The 20,764-nt window shown below is 40.5% G+C and overlaps 1 protein-coding gene and 1 long non-coding RNA gene across 5 annotated transcripts in view; one reads left to right on the plus strand and one right to left on the minus strand.

Annotated features, from left to right (window-relative positions):
* Window positions 1-5,109: 5,109 nt before the first annotated feature.
* Window positions 5,110-20,764, plus strand: part of LOC141108053 (uncharacterized) — a 41,892-nt gene continuing 26,237 nt past the window's right edge. The window contains exon 1 of the long non-coding RNA XR_012236005.1: window positions 5,110-5,247. This is a non-coding gene — a long non-coding RNA (uncharacterized lncRNA). The remainder of the gene's footprint in view (window positions 5,248-20,764) is intronic.
* Window positions 9,884-20,764, minus strand: part of ATP11C (ATPase phospholipid transporting 11C (ATP11C blood group)) — a 273,446-nt gene continuing 262,565 nt past the window's right edge. For all 4 annotated transcript variants that reach the window (XM_073599256.1, XM_073599253.1, XM_073599254.1 and 1 more), the window contains one exon: window positions 9,884-17,767. In XM_073599256.1, the coding sequence (XP_073455357.1) occupies window positions 17,657-17,767 (111 nt within the window). In that variant the 3' untranslated portion in view covers window positions 9,884-17,656. The remainder of the gene's footprint in view (window positions 17,768-20,764) is intronic.

The raw sequence follows: 20,764 nt of genomic DNA on the forward strand, positions 1-20,764 counted from the left end.
ACAATCTGCATTCTTTGTATTTCTTGTAAAAAAAAAAAAAAAAAAAAAAATCTGCATTCTTGCTGGGAAATTACTTGCACGTATTTTTTTTAAATTATTTATATTTTCTGAAAATGGAGGCCCTGTACAATTAAATTACATCACACACATATACAGGAAAAAATATACTAAAATGAATTTAAAGTGTATGTTACCCCAACATATGTCCTTGTTATTTCTTGTTAAAAAGTATCCGGTTCTCTTTGTATTGCTTCCTTTGTGTAAAATCCCTGGTTATCCTGCCAGTCCTGCTGCTTTCCTATGTCAGACTGACCACACTGGGCATGGGAGCGCATCTCTTCCAGTGCAGTGCAGTTTTCTTGTTTGTATTCTACTACCTTCCCTCCTGCTGCACTTATGCAAGAAGCTCATCCCTAGTGATGAGAGTTGTAGTGGGGGATGGGGGGGTCAGAGTTGAGGGAAGAGTTATGTATGGGGTAGGTGGGGGGAGGAGCTTTCTAGTGGTGTTTTCCTCTTCAGTGACCTCACCGATGCAGGACAATTTTTCTTCTCAGTGACACAACCGACACGGGGACATTTTTTTTCCTTCTTGTGACACCAATGATGCAGGGACATTTTTTTTTCCTTTCATTGATACCACTGACGTGTTTTTCTCTTCAGTGACACCACCGACTTGGGGACATTTTTTGTATTCCAGTCACACCACCGTCATTTTTCTTTACTTCCAGTGACACCACAGATTCGGGGACATTTTTTCCTTCCTGTGACACCAATGGTGCAGGAGCATTTTTTTTCTTTCATTGATTGTAATGACTCGTTTTCACGTTTTCTCCTCTGTGACCCCACTGACTTTGGGATATTTTTTGCCTTTAGTCACAACACCAACTTGGGGACATTCTTTTTTACTTCTGGTGACACAAATGATGCAGGGACATTTTTTTCTTTAGTGACACCACAGACTCAGGGACATCTTTTTTTTTCATTCCTGTGACACTAATGATACAGGGGCATTTTCTTTCTTTCGTTGATGGCACTGACTGGGCCATGTTTTCTCCTCAGTGACACCACAGACTTATTGACATTTTTTTTTATTTCTGGTGACACCAATGACGCAGGGGCATTTTTTTCTTTTAGTGACACTGCTAACTCCAGAACATTTTTTTTCCCTTTCAGTGACACTACCACACTAGGGACATTTTTAACTTTGCACAATATTTGTGCACTGATCTTAAACCTTTTAATTTGCCACAGTATACTACAAACATTGGTATTATATTGCATGCCACAAACATTTTGACATTCATCACTATTGGCCTGTCTATTTTTCCACCCAACAGCGGGCGTTTGAGGTGTCCAGGGGGAGGCGCAGTTTCCTATCTTTTTTTTTTTTTTTTTTTTAAATAATTACCCTTTTTGTTTATAAACAATCTACATTTACCAGGCCTACAACTTTGCCTTCACCTCCTTTTGAGTAGTGGTAACAGATTAAGGGCGACATAGTCATTAGGTTCGGAGGACTCCACTATATCAAGAAATGTGAATTATGTGACCCGCTACAGTGGCAGGGTGTGTATATTGATAGCTATAGACTTGGATGGGATGAATCTTGATGGAGTCTATTAAGGTATACATGATTTGGTTTAGCTTAGTGGAGAAAATTTTATTAAGAATTTTTAGATCATAGTACAACAATGCAATGGGCTTATACGAAGTGCATAGAATTGGGTCCTTTGGGACTTGTGTATAAGGGCTCTTTCAGACAGGCGTTGAATTTGAAAGCACTGGCTCAGGTTAGGCTGTTCACAACAGACAAGACTACCCATCTGTGGATACTCCAGAAGATTACCGGGAAAAGGCATGCATATATGGATGGAGCAACAGACCAAAAGATAAGAGTCCATATTAATTTATTGATATTGTGTTAAAATCTAGCCAACGCATTTCAGGGGTCAAAGGCACTCCACCTTCCCCCTTTAATCTGTGCAGGAAGCTGATTGCTGGCTTAGGATTCCTTAATAAGCTTATTTTGACTGCTGATGCGGATACTGCTGGCCAGGAATCCTAAGCCAGCTTCCCTGCACAGATTCAAACAGGAAAGCCTTATTTTGAGGTTTTCCTTTTTAACTGAATCCCTGATGAAGGGGCAGTTCGTTTGACCCTTGAAACGTGTCAGCTGTCCGTTAACACAATGTTAATACATTTTGGAATCTTTTGGTCTGGCTCTCCTTCCATATATTAAAACATCTATAGCCAGTGGCTGAGAGCGCTGACATCACAGCCAGTCCAGGCCGCTCCCACCTCCTCCACAGTGTTCCAGTGGGCAGAGCAGAGAGCTGGTGACTGTCAGTCACCAGCTCTCTGCTCAGGGAGCTGTGAGAACCATGCGATTGTCAGTGTTAGGGGCACAGGGGGACTGATGCTGCATCCACCTAGGTAAGTATAAGTCTTAAAAGGGATGTATGTGTTTTTTTTTTTGTTTTTATTTTTTGTTTTTTTTTAGCGTATGGTGACAAATGTTTTCATTTTGGATTGAGTGGGGGATGGAGTAGTACCCCAGTCAGAATTGTATTGCTCTGCCAGAGAGTTTTATCTGTACTTCCTGTCTTGCTGACCCCAGACACAAGTGAAGAAAAATCTGCAAAGCGGCAAAAAAAGAACCTCCGATATGGGTTCCTTTCTCTATTCTACTAAAGAAAAGCAGGTTTCTGTGTGGTTAATGGAGAGTTACCTCACTTCCTGTCCTGCTGTCAAAGTTTTACCAGACAGGAAGTGAGGTTCTATTGATTTAAAAGAGCCACAGATCGCAGTAAGGGTTTGACAGGGGCTCTAACCCTTCCCTACTCTATCCAAAACTATGGAAAAAACTTTTGGCTGAACCTGTAGTTTACCTGCATTTGGTCCTAACAATCTTTAGTCCTTCTACTCATTGACTCATGTATTTGAGGGTTTAGTCACGTGTGATAACTCAGTTATGTTTCTGTAAATTAATTTTAAAAAAGCACAAAAATTTGGGAGGGGTGGGACAGAATAGAGACCTGTTTCTGTCTCTGTATAAATATATTTTCTCTATACCTGCTGTGCAGTATGTAGAGAGAATACAGATGTGTGCAAATATATTAGTTCTGTATATTGTGCTATAAATTATATAAATAAATATATATATATATATATATATATATATATATATATATAATCTCCTTTTTTTTAACAAAAGCAATACAGAGTACAGAGACAGATCTGGTAGTTTGCATAAATCTAGCCATGCAGTTCAATTTATTAAAGCCGTGTTAAATCTACAAATTGTGGCTGCATTCTTTTTTTTAAATTGTCTTTATTTTCACCTATTGATCTGGCCAGTAACATACTTCTCATTTTAACCCCTTCAGCCCCGGAAGGTTTTACCCCCTTAATGAGCAGAGCATTTTGTGCGATACAGCATTTCGTCATTTTAACTGACAATTGCGCGGTCATGCGACGCTGTACCCAAACTAACATGATGTCAGGTAAAGTTTGCACAGGAGAGCCAGCCTGCCACAGTAGATCTGCGTGAGCAGGTAGGCGAGTGGTTAAGCTGGCCATAGATAGATAGAAGATCAGCAGGGACCAGCCAAATTTCCATCCACGTATGGCCGCGCCAGCTCGACAGAAGTCTTTTTTTTCTTTTTTTTTATCAAGAGGGCAAAAGGAAAAATAAATAAAGATCTGTGTATAGCCACCCTTTAGAGTGTCTCCACTTCAATCCACTGGAGGAGCAATGGAGACACCCTTGGACAACAGCAGCACTGTCAGCCCGTGGAGAGGGTAGTGTTATGCCGCGTACACACGACCGGACTTTATGGCATACTTGGTCCAGCGAACCGGAGTCCATCGGACAATTTGATCATGTGTGAGCTCCAGTGGACTTTTTTTCCCCAAAGGTTCTACGGACCTAGAAATGAAACATGTTTCAAATCTTTTTGGCGGACTCGAGTCCGGTCAAAGTCCGCTCGTCTGTATGCTAGTCCGACGGACAAAAACCGACGCTAGGGCAGCTATTGGCTACTGGCTATGAACTTCCTTGTTTTAGTCCGGTCGTACGTCATCACGTACGAATCCGTCGGACTTTGGTTGATCGTGTGTAGGCAAGTCCGTTCATTCGGTAAGTCCGTCGTAAAGTCCACAGGACAAAGTCTGCCGTAAAGTCCGGTCATGTGTACGCAGCATCAGATGTACTCTGATGGACCTGACTTACAAATTTGAAGTTGAACTCCAGCTAACACATTATAAGCAGTTACAGAAATATTTTTTCTTTTTTTGGGATAAAAGGTTTTACATAAATTAATAAAAGCTGACCATTGTAAGTGGTTTGTCTCAACACCCTAACTGCCACTTTTGCCAGACAGCTTGGTCTGCTAAAGGAAGTTGAAAAATGACACTTACTTTCACCAGCTGAAAAAAAAAGAGAAAACAAATCTAGCTACCACATCTTGGCCTAGGTTTGCACTGATGCGGTTGGTGCATGTCATATTTGCGCGGGCACAGCAGTCAATTCATTAGAACGGGCTACTGTGCCTGCGTTTTCTTGCAGGGAAAAAGTCACTGACTCTTAAAAATGCAGAAACATGGTGCTTTTGTACCATGCAGTTTCATTCACCCAAAAATGCTCCATGTTCCCCAATGTGTGGAGGTGTTGGTAAGAATTAATGGCACCCCTGTAAAAGAGCAGTGATTTTTGGCTGTGTTCCCTGCAGGTGTGGGAACACGTGCGATTCACACGCTGTCCCACACCCACAACAGTGTGAGCCTAGCCTAAGAATCAGTAAGTTGCAATATAATATGATGATTGCTTTTGGGTTTATTGCCACTTTAAGCTATATTATAAGATGTGTTGTCACCATAATTGTTATTCTCAGTCAACTGACTTTGTTTTCCGTTCTCACCGACTGTTATATCTTAATGTTAAAGCTTACTTGTGTCCTATTTAGTATTAAATTATTTATTTTTTAGTATAATGTATTTATTTTGCTGTGCCTGTGAATATCTGTGAATATCTTCTAAACTTACACAGTTTAGGAGAAATTCAGAGTGCATGCAACTGATGACATCACTGGTGCATGTGCTCTAAGGTTTGGCTTACAGTGAAGGACTTTCAGAGCCTGCACCGTAAACGGCGGCTCCCACGGATTTATTCTGGAGGCTGCGAACCCAGAAGACCAGGGGAAGATGTCAGCCCTCTCAGTGGTGTAATCGCAGAGCTGGAGGGCTCTGGTAAGTTTCTCATAATGTGCTATTATGCAATGCATTGCCTTGCAGGGAATTTATTTCTAACCACCTGCGGTTTACTATTGCTTTAACCCCTTTGATGTCAGGTCTGTATGTGGCACGGACCTGACAGCAGGGGGTTTTTTACACATAATCAGCCACCGGGATTGTGAGTGAAACTGACAGGCAGACTCCCGCCAGTCAGGTGAGAGCATTCGAGCGGCAGTGCTGCCACCCGATTGCTCCCACACACCCCTGATACTGGCACCCCCCCCCCCCCCCCACACTTACTGGGCTACACTTGCCCATCTGCGTGCCCAGGAGCTCCATGGCACGTACCGGCGGCTGGAGGGGAAGGAATCCGCGTGTCTGCTCTCCTCCCCTTCTTCTTTTGACCCAGAAAGCGACATCTCTGACGTCACTTCCGGGTCAAGTTCTCTGTGTCCCTGGCTAGCTCAGCCGGTAAATAATGTTTTGCAAAACATTCAGTGAAGTACAGGGGAGACACACAGGGTCTTTAAGACCCTGCATATCTCAATAAAGAGAACCTGACTTTATGTCCCCTATGTGATGAAAGAAAAAAGTTAAGTGGCAAAAAAATAAAGTTACACCCAAGCACATAAAATCCCCCCCCCCCGCAAAAAAAAAAAATTGAGGCCCCCCACATATACGCACGAACATAATCACATGCATTGGGGCGTTTACGTGTGAAAACATTGATTGCGATACAGGTTGCATATCGCCACGCACACCAGAGTGAGGGCAATAATTCTAACACAAGACCTTCCCGTAACACTAAACTGATATGGCTTTTGAAGCGTCGCCTATAGAAAATATAGGGTACTGAAGTTTGCCGCCATTTCATGGGCGCACAAAAGTGTAAGGCTTGACATGTTGGTTATCTATTTACTCTGTGCAACCTTGTCTTTTATATTTTACCAAAAATTTGGGTCCTTTATTGCGTGCGTTTGCCCTAAATAATATTATATAAATATAAAATAAAAATAATTGGAACTACCGCTATTTTATTCTCTAGGGTGTCTGCTTTTAGAAAATATATACCATTTGAGGTTTTGTGTAATCTTCAGGCCTAAACTGATTTCCTTAAACGTGTCCAAAAAACAGCTTTTGGAAGGGGTTTACCAAGAAAACAAATGCAGCCACCCCATCTAAGGATTGTTAAGCTGCATTTTTGTTTTTTTATCTTTGATACACTTTAAAGTGGAACTAAACCCACTGATGTAATGGTTTGCCAAAGTGTCACATTTAAGACAGGCCTCCGGTGATAACTGTCACAGTTGCCAGTGTGACAGAACTTTCAAGCCCTCAAATGGCCGGTGTCCTTAGGCTCGGTTCACACTGGGGCGACTTGTCAGGCGACCTAGTCGCCTGACAAGTCGCCTCCCGTTCTGTGCTATGGAACCGTTCTAATCGGAGCGACGCAAGTCGCTCCGACTTAGAAAAAGGTTCCTGTATTACTTTGGGGGCGACTTGGGGCGACTTGCATAGACTTCTATGCAGAAGTCGTCTCGCAAGTCGCCCCGGCAGTCGTTTGCAGGTCGCCTCGCTGAGGCGACCTGCAAGTCGTGCCGCCGATGTGTGAACCGAGCCTAACTGATCACTTGGGCATTATCATGGCAGTTGCAATTCAAACAGAGGCTAAGATGGCAGCTTCCTTGGCTGAAAAGTATAGGAGGGTTTAGTTCCACTTTAATGTTGTGGTAATGTGAGGGAATCGATCATCAAGAAAAAGCACGCTTGGTCATGAAGCAGTCTACCTTTTTGTGTCTTGTCGCAGTGAAGGATATACCCTGGGAAGGTTATTTAGAGTAATGATCCCCCATTGTCCTGGCACAGTGTAAGGTCAGGTCTTCGTATGCCCATGCCATCTTGTTGTATTCTGTTCTATAACACCATGATCTTGTTTCACATTACTGGTTTGTTTTAGGGCCCCTTCACACCGCCACATGCTGATGGGTTGTGCTAACCTATGTTGTGCATTAGGTGTGTGCAATAAAGCAGCTATTTCATTTTGAATAGGCTGATAACACACCACAGAGGAGGAAATACATGGCCTGCAGCTTTTTATTTGCAACAAACTGGTATATTGTATTGTATTGTGCTGCAATGCAGGTCTGTCAGCCTCTACTATATGCATTCTAAATGGCACCACAGTGCATTTTACTGCACATTAACACAATGCATAGGTGTGAAGAGCGCTTTCAGAACAATAGCAGTGTCTGAAAAGGAGAGCTAAGAAAATGAAACGCACCGTATACAGTTCCAGTACTAGATTTCCACTTTAAGAGCCATGTTGGCACAACCCTGAGAGCGTAGCCAGCACTGGAATCACCATCTGACTTTCCTGTTTGAATGCTTGCTCTTTCCTACAGAATTATTTGTTCCTTTCTATGTAAAATATCTTTGTTCTCAGGCATGAGAAAGCAGAAGGGTATTGTGTTTCCGACCTGAACAGTATGTATTACAACCTGGCCACACACTTGACAGTGTTTTTTTTTTTTTTGTTTTTTTATTAATCTGCCTTTCATGCACAAGTATTCTCTAATTTCTAGCGACTTCAATTTCACTTCAAATAGTATTTTTTATTGATTTTCAACCGGACTATTTTTAATATGATTTACTAATACCAGGAAATGTTGTGAAACTGACTAAACCCAAGAAATTTAGCAAGTGTATAGTAAGCGTAATGTCCGGTTCTTAAGGCTACATTCACACTGAGGTGCTTTACAGGTGCTACATCGCTAAAAATAGTGCCTGTAAAGAGCCTCTCCTGTGTCTCCAGTGTGAAAACCTGCGGGCTTTCACACTGGAGCGGTGCGCTTGCAGGATGGTCAAAAAAGTCCTGCAAGCTGCATCTTTGCAGCATTATAGGAACAGTGTATTCACCACTCCTAAAGCACCCCTTCCCATTGAAAATAATGGGGCAGCGGCGCTTTGTGGGCGGTTTTAACCCATTTTTCAGCCGCTAGCGGGGGTTAAAACCGCCCGCTAGTGCCCGAATAGCGCCGCTAAAAGGACAGTCTGCCCCAGTGTAACAAATTTAACCAGCTTTCACTCGCAAAAACAACCAATCAGCTGATCGCAACTTACCAACAGTTTCTTTAGAAAGTGTAAAAGAATTAATGTGACAGTGGTAGGTTTTCTTGATCTGTTTAGTTGTTTTTGTGAGCTCTTTGGAGTGTGCAATGTGGTGCAAAGCAGCACATGAAGTTATTAATGAACAGAGAAGCCGCCAGCACAAGGGACACTTTTTATTCATTGTAAGTACTGTCCCTGGTGCAGATTAAAAAAAAAAAAAATTCACTTAAACTTCATATTACTTTAACCGCTTGCCATTCTGCCTCACGGCGGCAAAGTACGGTGGCAAATCAGCCTTTCTGCGCTGGATCATGTATCTGATACATGATTTAGCGTTTCTAGGTGGGGGGAGGGGTTACAAACACGCCACCCTGACTGTGCTGTGATTAGTTACAGCACAAACCGATCAACGGGTGCCAGTAAATGATTGATCGCCGGCATCCGCTGATCGGCTCCATCAAACGATAAACTTTTAATTTGTGAACAGTGTTGCACGACCGTGCGATTGCCATTTACAGGAGCGCAGTGCCGAATAGCAAAAAGTGCTAGTCATGAAGGGGGTAAAATCTTCCAGAGGTCAAGTAGCTAAAGAAGGAGCTCAAAGATGGTTACAAGTGAAGAAAAACCCATTTGCTTGAGATCCTGCAGAACCCATACCCCTCTGGGAGTGTCAGATTCAAGGTCCCCTGCTGCTCTCAATGGTTTAATCCACTACTTTCAGTAGGGTTTTAGGCATTGGTAGGAAGAGCCACAGCACATGGTGGGGAACCAGGAAATTGAGATAATGGAGAGTGTTGGAGTCTGTACGCTTATCAGCTGGTGCTTTCTCTTCACTTGGCATGGGCAGCAGAAGTGGTATTGCATGGTTCTTTGCAGGTGCAGCTTTATTTTCAAGATTGATTTTAGTGACAAAGTTGCTTTAAAGCGTAACTCCACTTTTGTTGAGAAAAAAAAACATTCCCCCCTGGGAGATCTATGTACATTGTAAGGATTTTAACAAACTTTTTTGCAGATTCTTACCTTTTGTTACTCTGAAGAAATCACTGTGTGTTATCCATGTGAGAAAGTGAGTCTAATGGGAGGGGTTTCAAAATTATCAGCTGTGTACCTGCAGAGCACTAATGAGGAAAGCTGCTGGGCCTGCATCCCTTTAGACGTGTTTCTATTGGGAGTATCTCAAAAAAATGACATTTTTGTTGCAGGGGACGCCTGAAATCTGACTTCTGGGAAAATCAATGAGTCAATCACACAAGCAGGAAATGTTTCTGGGGGCGCTCTTTACACATTCTGTGTACAGAACAACTCCAGGCAGCCATATTGCATTTTTAGAAAATTATTTTTTCTTTATTTGCCATTTTTTTCCCCCACGAAAGTGGAGTTACCCTTTTAAGTAGTACAGGAAATCTGCCAAAAAAATGCAATAATTTTAGTTGTTGCTTGAGTTTTGCATTATAGCAATATTTAAACAATGTCTGCATGTTAGGGAATCAATGTACACCTTATTCAGGAGTATGGTGGTAATAGGAAAGTAATGGACAAAAAGTATGAAAATCTGAATATTTTATTGTAAGAATCGTTAATATAAAATATTTTGCAGGAATTGCAGACATACATTTAATTTATAATCATGTCACAAATAGTTGCGTTCCTTTTAAGATCTTCTTGATGTTTATATTCAGCTTGCTTACACAATTATGCTTCATATCAGATTTCATGCAATTTTACCCTGTGAAAAAGGTAAAAACAGACTGTCTCGCATGCATTTGTAGGCCAAGATTTGCAGCATTATGATTAGCATAATTCACTTGTAGCATTATTGGGGGGGGCATACCAAATATGACGTATTCATACTCGGTACTTTAGCAGGCACAGATTGGGGGGTATGTACACACTACATATCTCTTTCTCTTACAGCACATTCTCCACAGCTGACCACCCTGTCAGCTGAACTCTACCAGTATGAATGGGATATGAATATATACATTCACAAGGTTTTAACAATAACCAAACTAAAACAGATGATGACACATCTACTAAGAACCACACAAATATTTCCACGTGGTCCTAATGGAAAATATAGGTTGCTAGCTGCAGTGAGTACATAGTGAACGTTTTGCATGATTGTTGTAGTGTATGCTCAGTATCACAAGAGGCGAATCAAATCGCCAATTTGGTATTATACTTCATGATGCAAAGTGGCTTCTTAACAAAACCAGAAACTGCAAGCTTTAAACAAGTAAGGGCTCATTCACATCAGCATCTGCATTGATGCAAGTCTCATCTGCCTGATATAGAATTTTTGTGTAAAGTCCCTTTCACACAGGCGATCAGGCAGACCTGATCGGACCCTCCAGTATTTTCTATGGAGCAGTAGATGTCAGCGGACACATGTCTGCTGATACCCGTTGCTCCAATCTGATCCGATCCTGTCCACCAAAAACAGCCGGATGGGGGACCCAGTCCCCACCCATCTGACCGATTGGATGGAAACAGACAAGCAGTCCGTTTCCATCCGATTGCCCCATCCGCTGCTAAGTGGAGAGATCCCCTGCTGAGCAAGCGGATCCTGCTTCACGGAGGAGCCCGTGTGAAAGGGGCCCAATTATGCAGTTATTTAAATGTCACATAATCCTGTTAAATACTAGAGCTACATCACTATTACATGGAGGTTTACAACTATGCAGTGGGGCTGAGAGAAAGTGCATAGTTTATTTGCCTTTAGTATAAGTACAGTTGCATTCGTCTTCCCCAGAGCTTAGTGAATGCTGTGAAGCTTCGCTTTGTCCAGAGTACTCAATCAGGTGCAAAAAATAAATAAAATAAAAATGCATTTTGCATGCACATGATTAGATGATAGGAATCAAAACAGCTCTTTCACTAAGCTCTGGGGAAAATCAATGCAACTGCACTTACAAAGTGCACAGTCTATTTGCCTTTAGTAAATTCACCTCTATGGATTCTACAGAATTTAAAGGGAATTGGGTATCAGAAAATCGTGTTAAACTGGCCAAACTCTCAAAAGTTCAGTACCTCTGGGCTTTCGTAGTATAATCACTGGCGATGTCACCAGACATTGCACTTTTTGCATCACTCTGCAATGATCACACTCTGAAATGATCATACACGTGTTAGGCTATCCTCCTCTTCAGGTGATAGTAGCGATCTAGGTCACAACATACAATCTGCAAATATTTCATATACTTAGCAATCCTCAGTTATAGTTGATGATATTAACATACTTGTATACAAAAACAAACATCATATGTAGCCCAGTTGAACTAGGAAAACACAGTCATATGGTAGGATGATAGTTTGGGGTGTTACCTTCCATATATCCCTTGTGTACATATTTTTGATTTGTATCTACTCTTTTGAATACACTTATGAATCATCTACCCCCTTTGGTGATCCCCATGTTGGGGGAGCATCTTTCCAACCATACGTTCTACTGAGCTTTACAATTTAATTTTCTTTTATATACATAAGCTAAATATCAATTGAAGATTACTATATATATACAACTTGTAGTGACCTATATTGCCTTGATCTCTTGGTGAAGCAGATGGGGGGGGAAATGTGCTGAGATTACAGCCACCTACTCTGTACATGCATATGATGGACTCTGATAGTGAGCAATATACAATTGTAAACTTAATGGGTATGGTATGCCTTGTATCTAGAGGTGGCTGTCGGAGAGGCTAAATGTAATATACTCCAGAACTATGGTCTTTGGGAGACTACATTTTGGAGATAATGTACAATGGTAATTGTTTTAAATGGTTTCTAAAAATGTTTTTCTTTATATGGAATACCATACAATCATATGATTTTAACACAGGGTCTTTTGACTACTTACATGGCACCTCAAATAAGGGGGATTAATATATTTTTGGATGTTTGAATGAGGGATGCCTTGGTCACCCTTCCTACCACAAATGTAATCCTATGCATGCAAAACACAATCTCAGGTACACACTGATTCAGAAATTATATTTTTTAAAATCTTTGTATTTTTTTCGTCTACACATTCCTTTTAACAATCTTAGCTATATGCATGAATATCCCCCATTAAATGACAAACAGTTTTAATTACCAAGGGTAAAATGCTCTGGCCAAAAATGTGCCATTTTGTTCATTATGTATTATGCCCTGTACACACAGTCGGATTTTCCGATGGAAAATGTGTGATAGGACCTTGTTGTCGGAAATTCCGACTGTATGTTGGCTCCATCACACATTTTCCATCGGAATTTCCGACACACAAATTTTGAGAGCGTGCTATAAAATTTTTTGACAACAAAATCCGTTGTCGGAAATTCCAATCGTGTGTACACAAATCCGACGCACAAAGTGCCATGCATGCTCAGAATAAATTAAGAGACGAAAGCTATTGGCTACTGTCCTGTTTATAGTCCCGACGTACGTATTTTACGTCACCGCGTTCGGAACGATCGGATTTTCCGACAACTTTGTGTGACCGTGTGTATGCAAGACAAGTTGGAGCCAACATCTGTCGGAAAAAATCCATGGATTTTGTTGTCGGATTGTCCGACCATGTGTACAGGGCATTATTCTTACATTGTTCACATTTTACATGGTTTCCTCAACCATCACTCGCTGAACCCAAATTCTACTACAGTTGCTGCCACAAAGATATACATCCCAGAGAAGACCATCCAATCTACTTTTACAAGTTAGTTACTCAAAGGGCAAGGAATGGTTTTAGAATCAGACTACAAGGGCAAGGAATGGTTTTAGAATCAGACTACAGCCTGTTCATTTAAAATATATAATGTGTAGTAAAAGCCAGGTAAACAAAAGTAAAAAATTTTTTTCAAGGCACTCAATGCTCACTTGGCAACATCTATATGTATTCAGAGTTGGTTTACACAGGGGCGGCTTCAAACTGAAGCCGGCCCGTACAGCGAGACTTGCAAAACTACTTCTGTATACAAGTCAATGCAAGCTGCTCCGAAGTCACCCCAAAGTAGTACAGGAACCTTTTTCTAAGTTGGAGCAACTTGAGTCGCTCCTATTAGAATGGTTCCATTGCAATGCAAGGAGCGTGACTTGTCAGGCGGCTCAGTCGCCCGTGTGAACCGGCACTTACTGTCAAATAAAAAGTTACATTTGCAGCAAATTTGTTACAACCACTTGGAAAGGGTTTTCTAGGTTCCGTATACACTATAGCTTGGCATGTCTGTAAACTGGTGTATTCTGGGCCACTTGCAGCCCACTAACAGTTTCTTTGTGGCACTTGGCAAGTTTAATAATTTCATTAGAATGAGGACCCAGACTGTCCACATTTCCCTACATCGAATTTGCAACTTAATACTTCAGAAAATGTGAATTGGAGCCCTTATCATTGATAAAAATTGTATTAAATTTAGCAGTCACTGAGTTATAGAACTCTTATTATTGACAAGTCCTTAATTATTTTTATCAAATTAGGCAGGGTTGATATTTTGTTGTAGAAGAACTATTTAGTCGGTTCAATCATATGCTTTGAGTTTAACTCGCCTATATACAATTGACTGCAAAATTCTACCCTAAAATGAACACTTGGGACCTTGTGTATGAAATGCGTAGCTTATATCAATAGTCTCTATTTTCTGCCTTGCAAGCATTCAACTTCATCCTTTTCTAATGCAGAGGCAGACTGAAAAATGTAAGAGACATGGACTTGTTGTAAGGAGGGAAATGTACTACTGATCTTCAGACCGACATCATATATCAGGCCTTTTATAGTTTATCTTTTCACTTTTATTGACAACCTGAACACATAGCTTAACAGTACAGTAAACTGCATTGGCATTATCAGTGCTAAAGTCACACCTAAGCTGTCAGTATGTGGAGCAATATACTTTATTTTATCTTGCATTTCAGACAGCAAGAGTACTAAAAATTCTGGAGACCTATAATAAGGCTTACCTGTAGGTAAAATGAATATCTCCTAAACCTACATGGTTTAGGAGATATTCACCATGCAAGCAGCTGTTGACGTCAGTGGCACATGCGCAGTGAAGGTCCGGCGAATCTTGCCGGAACAGAAAACTCCCGCGCGGATGCGTAGGAGTGACGTCATCGCGGCTCGGCCACTCAACACCGGAGCCGCAACCCGGACGAAACGCAGAGGGGAAAATGTCAGCTCCTTTGACTGGGATGCGATGCAGGGACCTCGTTCTAAGGTAAGTATTTCATAATGAACTAGTATGCAGTGCATACTAGTTCATTATGCCTTTTGCCTTACAGGTTTTCATTTTTTTTTTTTTTTCACTTGCGGGTATACAACCACTTTACGTTTTGACTGACATGGGAAAACCTATTTAAAAAGTAACAAGTATACAAAAACATATACCTGTAATATGTCTGGGAAAGTTGTGATGTTAAGAGACAATCACCGAAAGCATGACTGCACCCATATGGTATTTAAAGGAGTTGTAAACCCGCAAAGGTTTTTCACCTTAATGTATTTTATGCATTAAGGTGGAAAACCTCCTGTGATGCAGCAGCCCCCCTTTTACTTACCTGAACCCGGTCATTCCAGCGACGGAGATGAGCACACCAGCTCCAGCCGGTGTCTCAGGTCCTGATAGGATAGATTAAAAGCAGAGCAATCATTGGCTCCCGCTGCTGTCAATCAAATCAAATGTCATGGGGGCGGGGCCGAGTCCTGCTGTCTGTGTCAATAGACACAGCAGGACACGGAGCGCGCCTGCACGAGTGCCCAGAGGGAGATTGGCTCTTCAATGGGCACTCGAAGGGGAGGAACCAGGAGCGCCGCTGAGGGACCCCAAAAGAGAAGGATCAGGGCCACTCTTTGCAAAACCAACTGCACAGAGGTGGTAAGTATGACATGTTTGTTTAGATAAGCAATGCACCATAAGCCATAGAAAGTTTCCCTTTCATCACTTTACAGTGTTTTTGAACCTTGTTGCAATTGTTCTAAGGGGGGAAAAAAAAAATGTGTGATATTCCTTCAAAGCTAACAATGTGATAAGGGGGGTTATAGAAGTAAAAAAAACAGAAACCCGACTACTTGCTTTGAGCCTACACTTTTTCATTCTATTTATGCAGAATACCTTTTCATAACATGTCCAAACTAATAGAGGACACAGAGATAGAGTGACTTCAGTGTGTGCTTGCCTTGGTTTGCTCCTGAACTTGGTCTAGATGCATTGCATATTTATTTTATGATGATCTGTAGCTTACATGGGTTTCTTCCCACGACACTTTAGTAAATTGGTCAGAGTCTTCCATAACTGGCCCTTGTGTGAGTATGGCTGTGGTAAGGATGGGGTGTAAAATTATGTTGGGAGCAGGGACAAATGTGAATGGTTCAATCTTTGTTAAGTGCCTTGGAATGGTTTTCTATGATTCTTGGAAAAAAACTATACATGATAGGTCAAAAAGGAGCATACTTTCTTAACATTAATTTTTATATTAACCTTTTTAATGACAAATGCAAATATGCTTGCACATTAAGGACTGGATGCTACATGTAAACAGCCAATTTTAGCATTTAACATTTAAAATCTTACCACAACTAAAGATTTATAAGCCAATGTAATGGAGGACAATTAACATTTTCCCCAATATTGAAAGAAATAAAAAAGTGCAAAGCAGAAGTATTTACAAAGAAATGGACACATTTGTAATAGGTTCCTTTCTGTCACATTTTCAACCTTAAAGTATAACTAAAGACAAAACTTTTTATTTTTTGGACAGAATGGAGATTGATTAGAACCAGTCAGTTTTTATTGCTGCCTGTGCCTCCATTAAGGAGATTTCATCCTCTGTAATTGTCCTGTTTACCATTAAAAGTGGAAGTAAAAGAAAATCCCAAATTTTGGGTTGTCCCCAGAAAAGTAAGAGGGTAAATCTTCCAATGGGGACACTAGCTCTGATGGTCCCCAAGGAATTTCCTTAATGTGCAGGAATTTTCTCTCGCTTTCCGTTTTGGCTATGGGACAGGAAGTGAAGGTAAATCTCCCCAATGGGGCACAGATGGCAAAAAAAAAAAAAAAGCAAACAGGGCCTATAACCCTCCCTTACTTATCCAAAATAAAAAAAGAAGGTTTTGCCTATAGTTCTACATGAAATGTCTCTCTTTAAAAAGTTGTAGTCCTAAATTGCAAACCTATTTATCTAAAATCCATTTTAAGACATTTCAGTTAAAACAAGCAAAACATGAAATAGAAAGAAGACAATATGGGAAAACAATACATTGTTTAACATACTTTACAAATATTAATATCTGGAATGGTTTTGATGGAATAATTACACACTTAAGAGTAATTGAGAACACATGTAAACATCATTGTGCGTTAAACACGCTGGAAATTAGTGGCATCTTATGATCGCATTTAAAACACTTTGCAACCTATACCCTCAAATAAATAGTTTGATTTGACACCCTATATAAAAATATAGCTTTTTAATAAATAGTTTATATTTTCAGTTAATAACTGTGCAATCCACTGAGAGTTTCTGACGGACTTAGTACACAGACTATTATCATGAAAGGTTGGCCTACTTGGTTGCAAGATGTGTTTGTGCCAAAACACTATATGACAGAAGAAAAAAGATCATAAAAGAACATTAAAAAATATTAGCCACAGGAAAATTTTAAAAATGCTGTGGCAGCACGTAATGGCAAAGATGCAGTGGTAAAAAAATTAAAAAAAAATGAAAGAAGAAATGCAGTAATATGTATAAGCTAAAAATAGAAATGTGTAGGAAATATATGCATACTGTGGATATATTGGAAAATAAGCCTGTTGTAGATTGAAAAATTGTTTTAAACAAATCTGAAATATGAATTCTTAAAAAAAACTGATAAAAAGAGAAATGTGGAAAAGCTATGCCATGTAAAGAAAAATAACGAGTACTGAATTTTATGTGGTTAAAATGTTGACAAAAATACATTTCTTTTAATGCCGAGGAATGTTCAACATTTTGCATAAAGGAAGGTTATTATGTACAGCACATGCACCAGAGATTTTGGCAGGAAATACTGGGGAAAATAGCAGCACTGTCTTAATGACCAGAAGTCTTTGCAACCAGAAAAATATTCCAATTTGTGTTGTTTCCGGGTCTCTTGTGTAGAAATGCTGGCTTTGTATTCGAGGCCTCTCTCATGCTCTTTGTGATACTGGCTGAAAGTTATACATTTTCTCATTTTCTGTGTTTTTTTTTGTTCTGAATACTGCACAAAATTGTGAATTATAAAGGTTTTTTTTTACACTTCCAGTGTAGTTTGTAAGCTGTTAGTGGCTGGACTTGCACAGTGTAATGAATGTCAATGTTTAAGGTCTCAAGAAGACAAATAAGGGCTTAGTTTGTATTCTTCGATCCTCACTGGAGAAAAGTAACCATTCTCCATGTATTTGTAGGAAGTTAGCTTTGGTAATTGAAACTCCAGCTTCTGAAAAACAAGAATCAAGAATATTTACTATTTTTAGGATTTTTTTTTTCTGTAATTATTTAACAGGAATTTTTGCAGGCATCGTCTCTGTCTCAACAATATTAATATGATCACACAGAGCAAGCTGTTAGTTTGCAGAGGATAAACATTTGACTTTACAGTGTTGTCACATCTTCCACAAAGGTGCACTGTACATGTGAAGGCTCACTAGAAAGTGGTTTCAAAGTCATTCAGTGAACAAACCTTCCTTTCTACTTTTCACAAACTCTGCAGTGCTTAAGCAACTAGAGCATAGTTAATTTTTTGGGGGTTTGCACTGGGCTACTCTTGAACATACCTAAAAGCATATATGTTACACATGCATTATCTACTGAAACCATAGTCAAAAACAATATGCAGAATACTAGTGCACAAGATTACACACCACCACATCTATGGTGTGCTAATTTGCTGTCAGAGCCATGGTTATTCATAGTTCATGTGAAGGTTAACTTTCCATATAGTTATATGGCATAAGTATTACAGTGGGTATTAAAAAGGAACCCCCACTTTAAAAAAAAAAAAATCACATTTTGTTGCTTTGCAGCCTGAAATGAAGACAGAGACAGTTTTAGTTTTATGCAGCTGTATTTACTCAGTACAACTTATAACATCCAAGGGAGAGATAGAACACCAACGTGTAAAAGAATAAAAATAAAATAAAAATTCAAAAACAGAATTATTGAGTTGGAAAAAGGATCACCCCCTTGTGTCCAGTTTGTTGAACCACTTTTTGTTTTAATTAAGTCTTTACTCTGTTGAGATATGCCTCTAATAACTTAGCACATCTAGACTTTGCAATATTTGCCCACCCTTTGGAGAACTGATCAAGTTCAGTTAAATTTGTTGGTAACTGTTTGTGGGCTGCAGTCTTCAAGTCATTCCACAGATTTTCAATGGGGTTTAAGTCTGGGGTCTGACTAAGCCATGCAAGGACATTTGTCGTTTTCTCCTTCAACCACTGTGGTAATTTTTGCTGTGTGCCTTGGGTCATTGTCATTTTGGAAGGTAAACCTTCATCCCATTGATAACTTTCTGGCAGAGGGCAGCAGATTTTCCTCAAGAATGTGACGGAATTTTGTCCCATCCATTTTTCTTTCAAACAAGTGCTCCAGTCCCTGCTGCAGAGAAGCACCCCGAAAACAGGACATTACCAACTCCATGCTTTACTGTAGGAATGGTGTTATTTGGATGGTGAGCTATATTGGATTTCCGCCAGACATATAGTTTGGTGTTGAGGCCAAATGATTCAATTTTAGTGTCATATGACCATAGCCCCTTTTTCCATGTGACCTCAGAATCTTCAAGGTGCATTTTGGCAAAGCTCAGTCGTGATTGCATGTGGCCTTTTTGAGGAATGGCTTTTTTCTTGCAACCCTACCATACAAGCCAAATTTGTGGGGAATTTGTGATATTGTCATATGCACACAATTACCACCTTTGTCATAAATTCCTGCAACTGCTTTAGAGTTTCTGTAGGCCTCTTTCTAGCTTCTCTGACCACTCCAAACTGGATCAAAGAGCCAGGAGGAAACTGATGTCCTGATCCAGGAAGTGTTGTACCAAATACCTTCCACTTCTTAATAATAGACTTCACTTTGCTTCTAGGAATTGATAAAGTCTTTTGAGTTTTTTTTTTTTTATATCTCCTGACTTGTTACTGTCCACAAATTTATCCTGGAGATCTTTTGACAGTGCTTTGCCGCCCATAATTGTTTGCTTCAGTTGCACTATCAGGGACTGAAATGCTTCAGGAAAGCTCTTTTCATGCTGAGCTAATCAAAATGACCACAGTTGAAAATCAAATGGATTTGTGTGCTATTGAGAAGGTGATTAGCTACACCTGACTGAATTTACAAGTCATCTTTAGGACAGGATGATGCTTTTTCCAACTCTGATTCTGTTTCTGAATTTTTTTTTCTGACCTTGGTGTTATAATATCCAAGGGAAAGATTATAAGTTGCAGTGAGTAAATATAGCTGGATCAAACAAAAACTGTGTCTGTCTTCACAGGCTGAAGGGAGGGTGTGTGATTCTTTTCTATACCCACTCTATTTCAGAAACAAAACACATAAGATCGCTCAATAGCAGTAGGTCAATTCAACTCTTGAGTCAGGCTCATCCTTATTCTACGTACCCTTTGAACAAAAAAAGTTATCCAAGGCCTCACATGGCTCTTTAGATACATACACCCAAATGCCATTTGGCTAAATGGCCAGCTGAAGGATTCCTAAAGGTTCTACAGGATATTTTCTAACAAAGAACTCTGGGCCATTTAGAAATCTACTGTGATGTCTCCCTCCATTTGGGAGGTCTCATCAAAAATGACATTTTTGTTTCAGAGGATGCCATAAACCTGACAAAGTGATTGTAAACTCTCTTTTTTTTCCCCCTATAAAAATAACAAAACAAATCATACTTACCTGCTTTGTTGCAGTGGTTTTGCACAGAGCAGCCCGGATCCTCCTCTTCTCGGGTCCCTCTTCTGTGATCCTGGTCCCTCCCGTTCAGTGTCCTCACGGCAAGCAGCTTGCTATGGGGGCACCCGAGTCAAGTCACAGCTCCCTGTGTCCGATCAGACATGGAGCTCCCACCCCCTCTCTCCCGACTGGCATTGGCGCTGCTGTATCTCAGCCAATCAGGAGGGAGAATCTCGGACAGCTGAGACACTCGTTGACCGAGAGGGACCTCAGGTAAGTGTTGGGGGGGGGGCTGCTGCACACAGAAGGCTTTTTATCTTAAAGCGGAGTTCCACCCAAAAATGGAACTTCCACTTTAAGAGAAGTTGACCCCCTGACATGCCACATTTGGTGGAAGTAAGGTCACCTCTCCCCCCTCCCTCCCAGCAATCATCTGGGACACATCATGTTTTATGGGGGAAAAAGACGGCATTGCACGACAGAGCAATTATCAGTTTAAGTAATGCAGTGCCGTATTGCAAAAAATGGCATGGTCATG

The sequence above is a fragment of the Aquarana catesbeiana genome, linkage group LG09, assembly GCF_042186555.1.
Source record: "Aquarana catesbeiana isolate 2022-GZ linkage group LG09, ASM4218655v1, whole genome shotgun sequence".
In the NCBI taxonomy this organism is placed as follows: domain Eukaryota; kingdom Metazoa; phylum Chordata; class Amphibia; order Anura; family Ranidae; genus Aquarana; species Aquarana catesbeiana.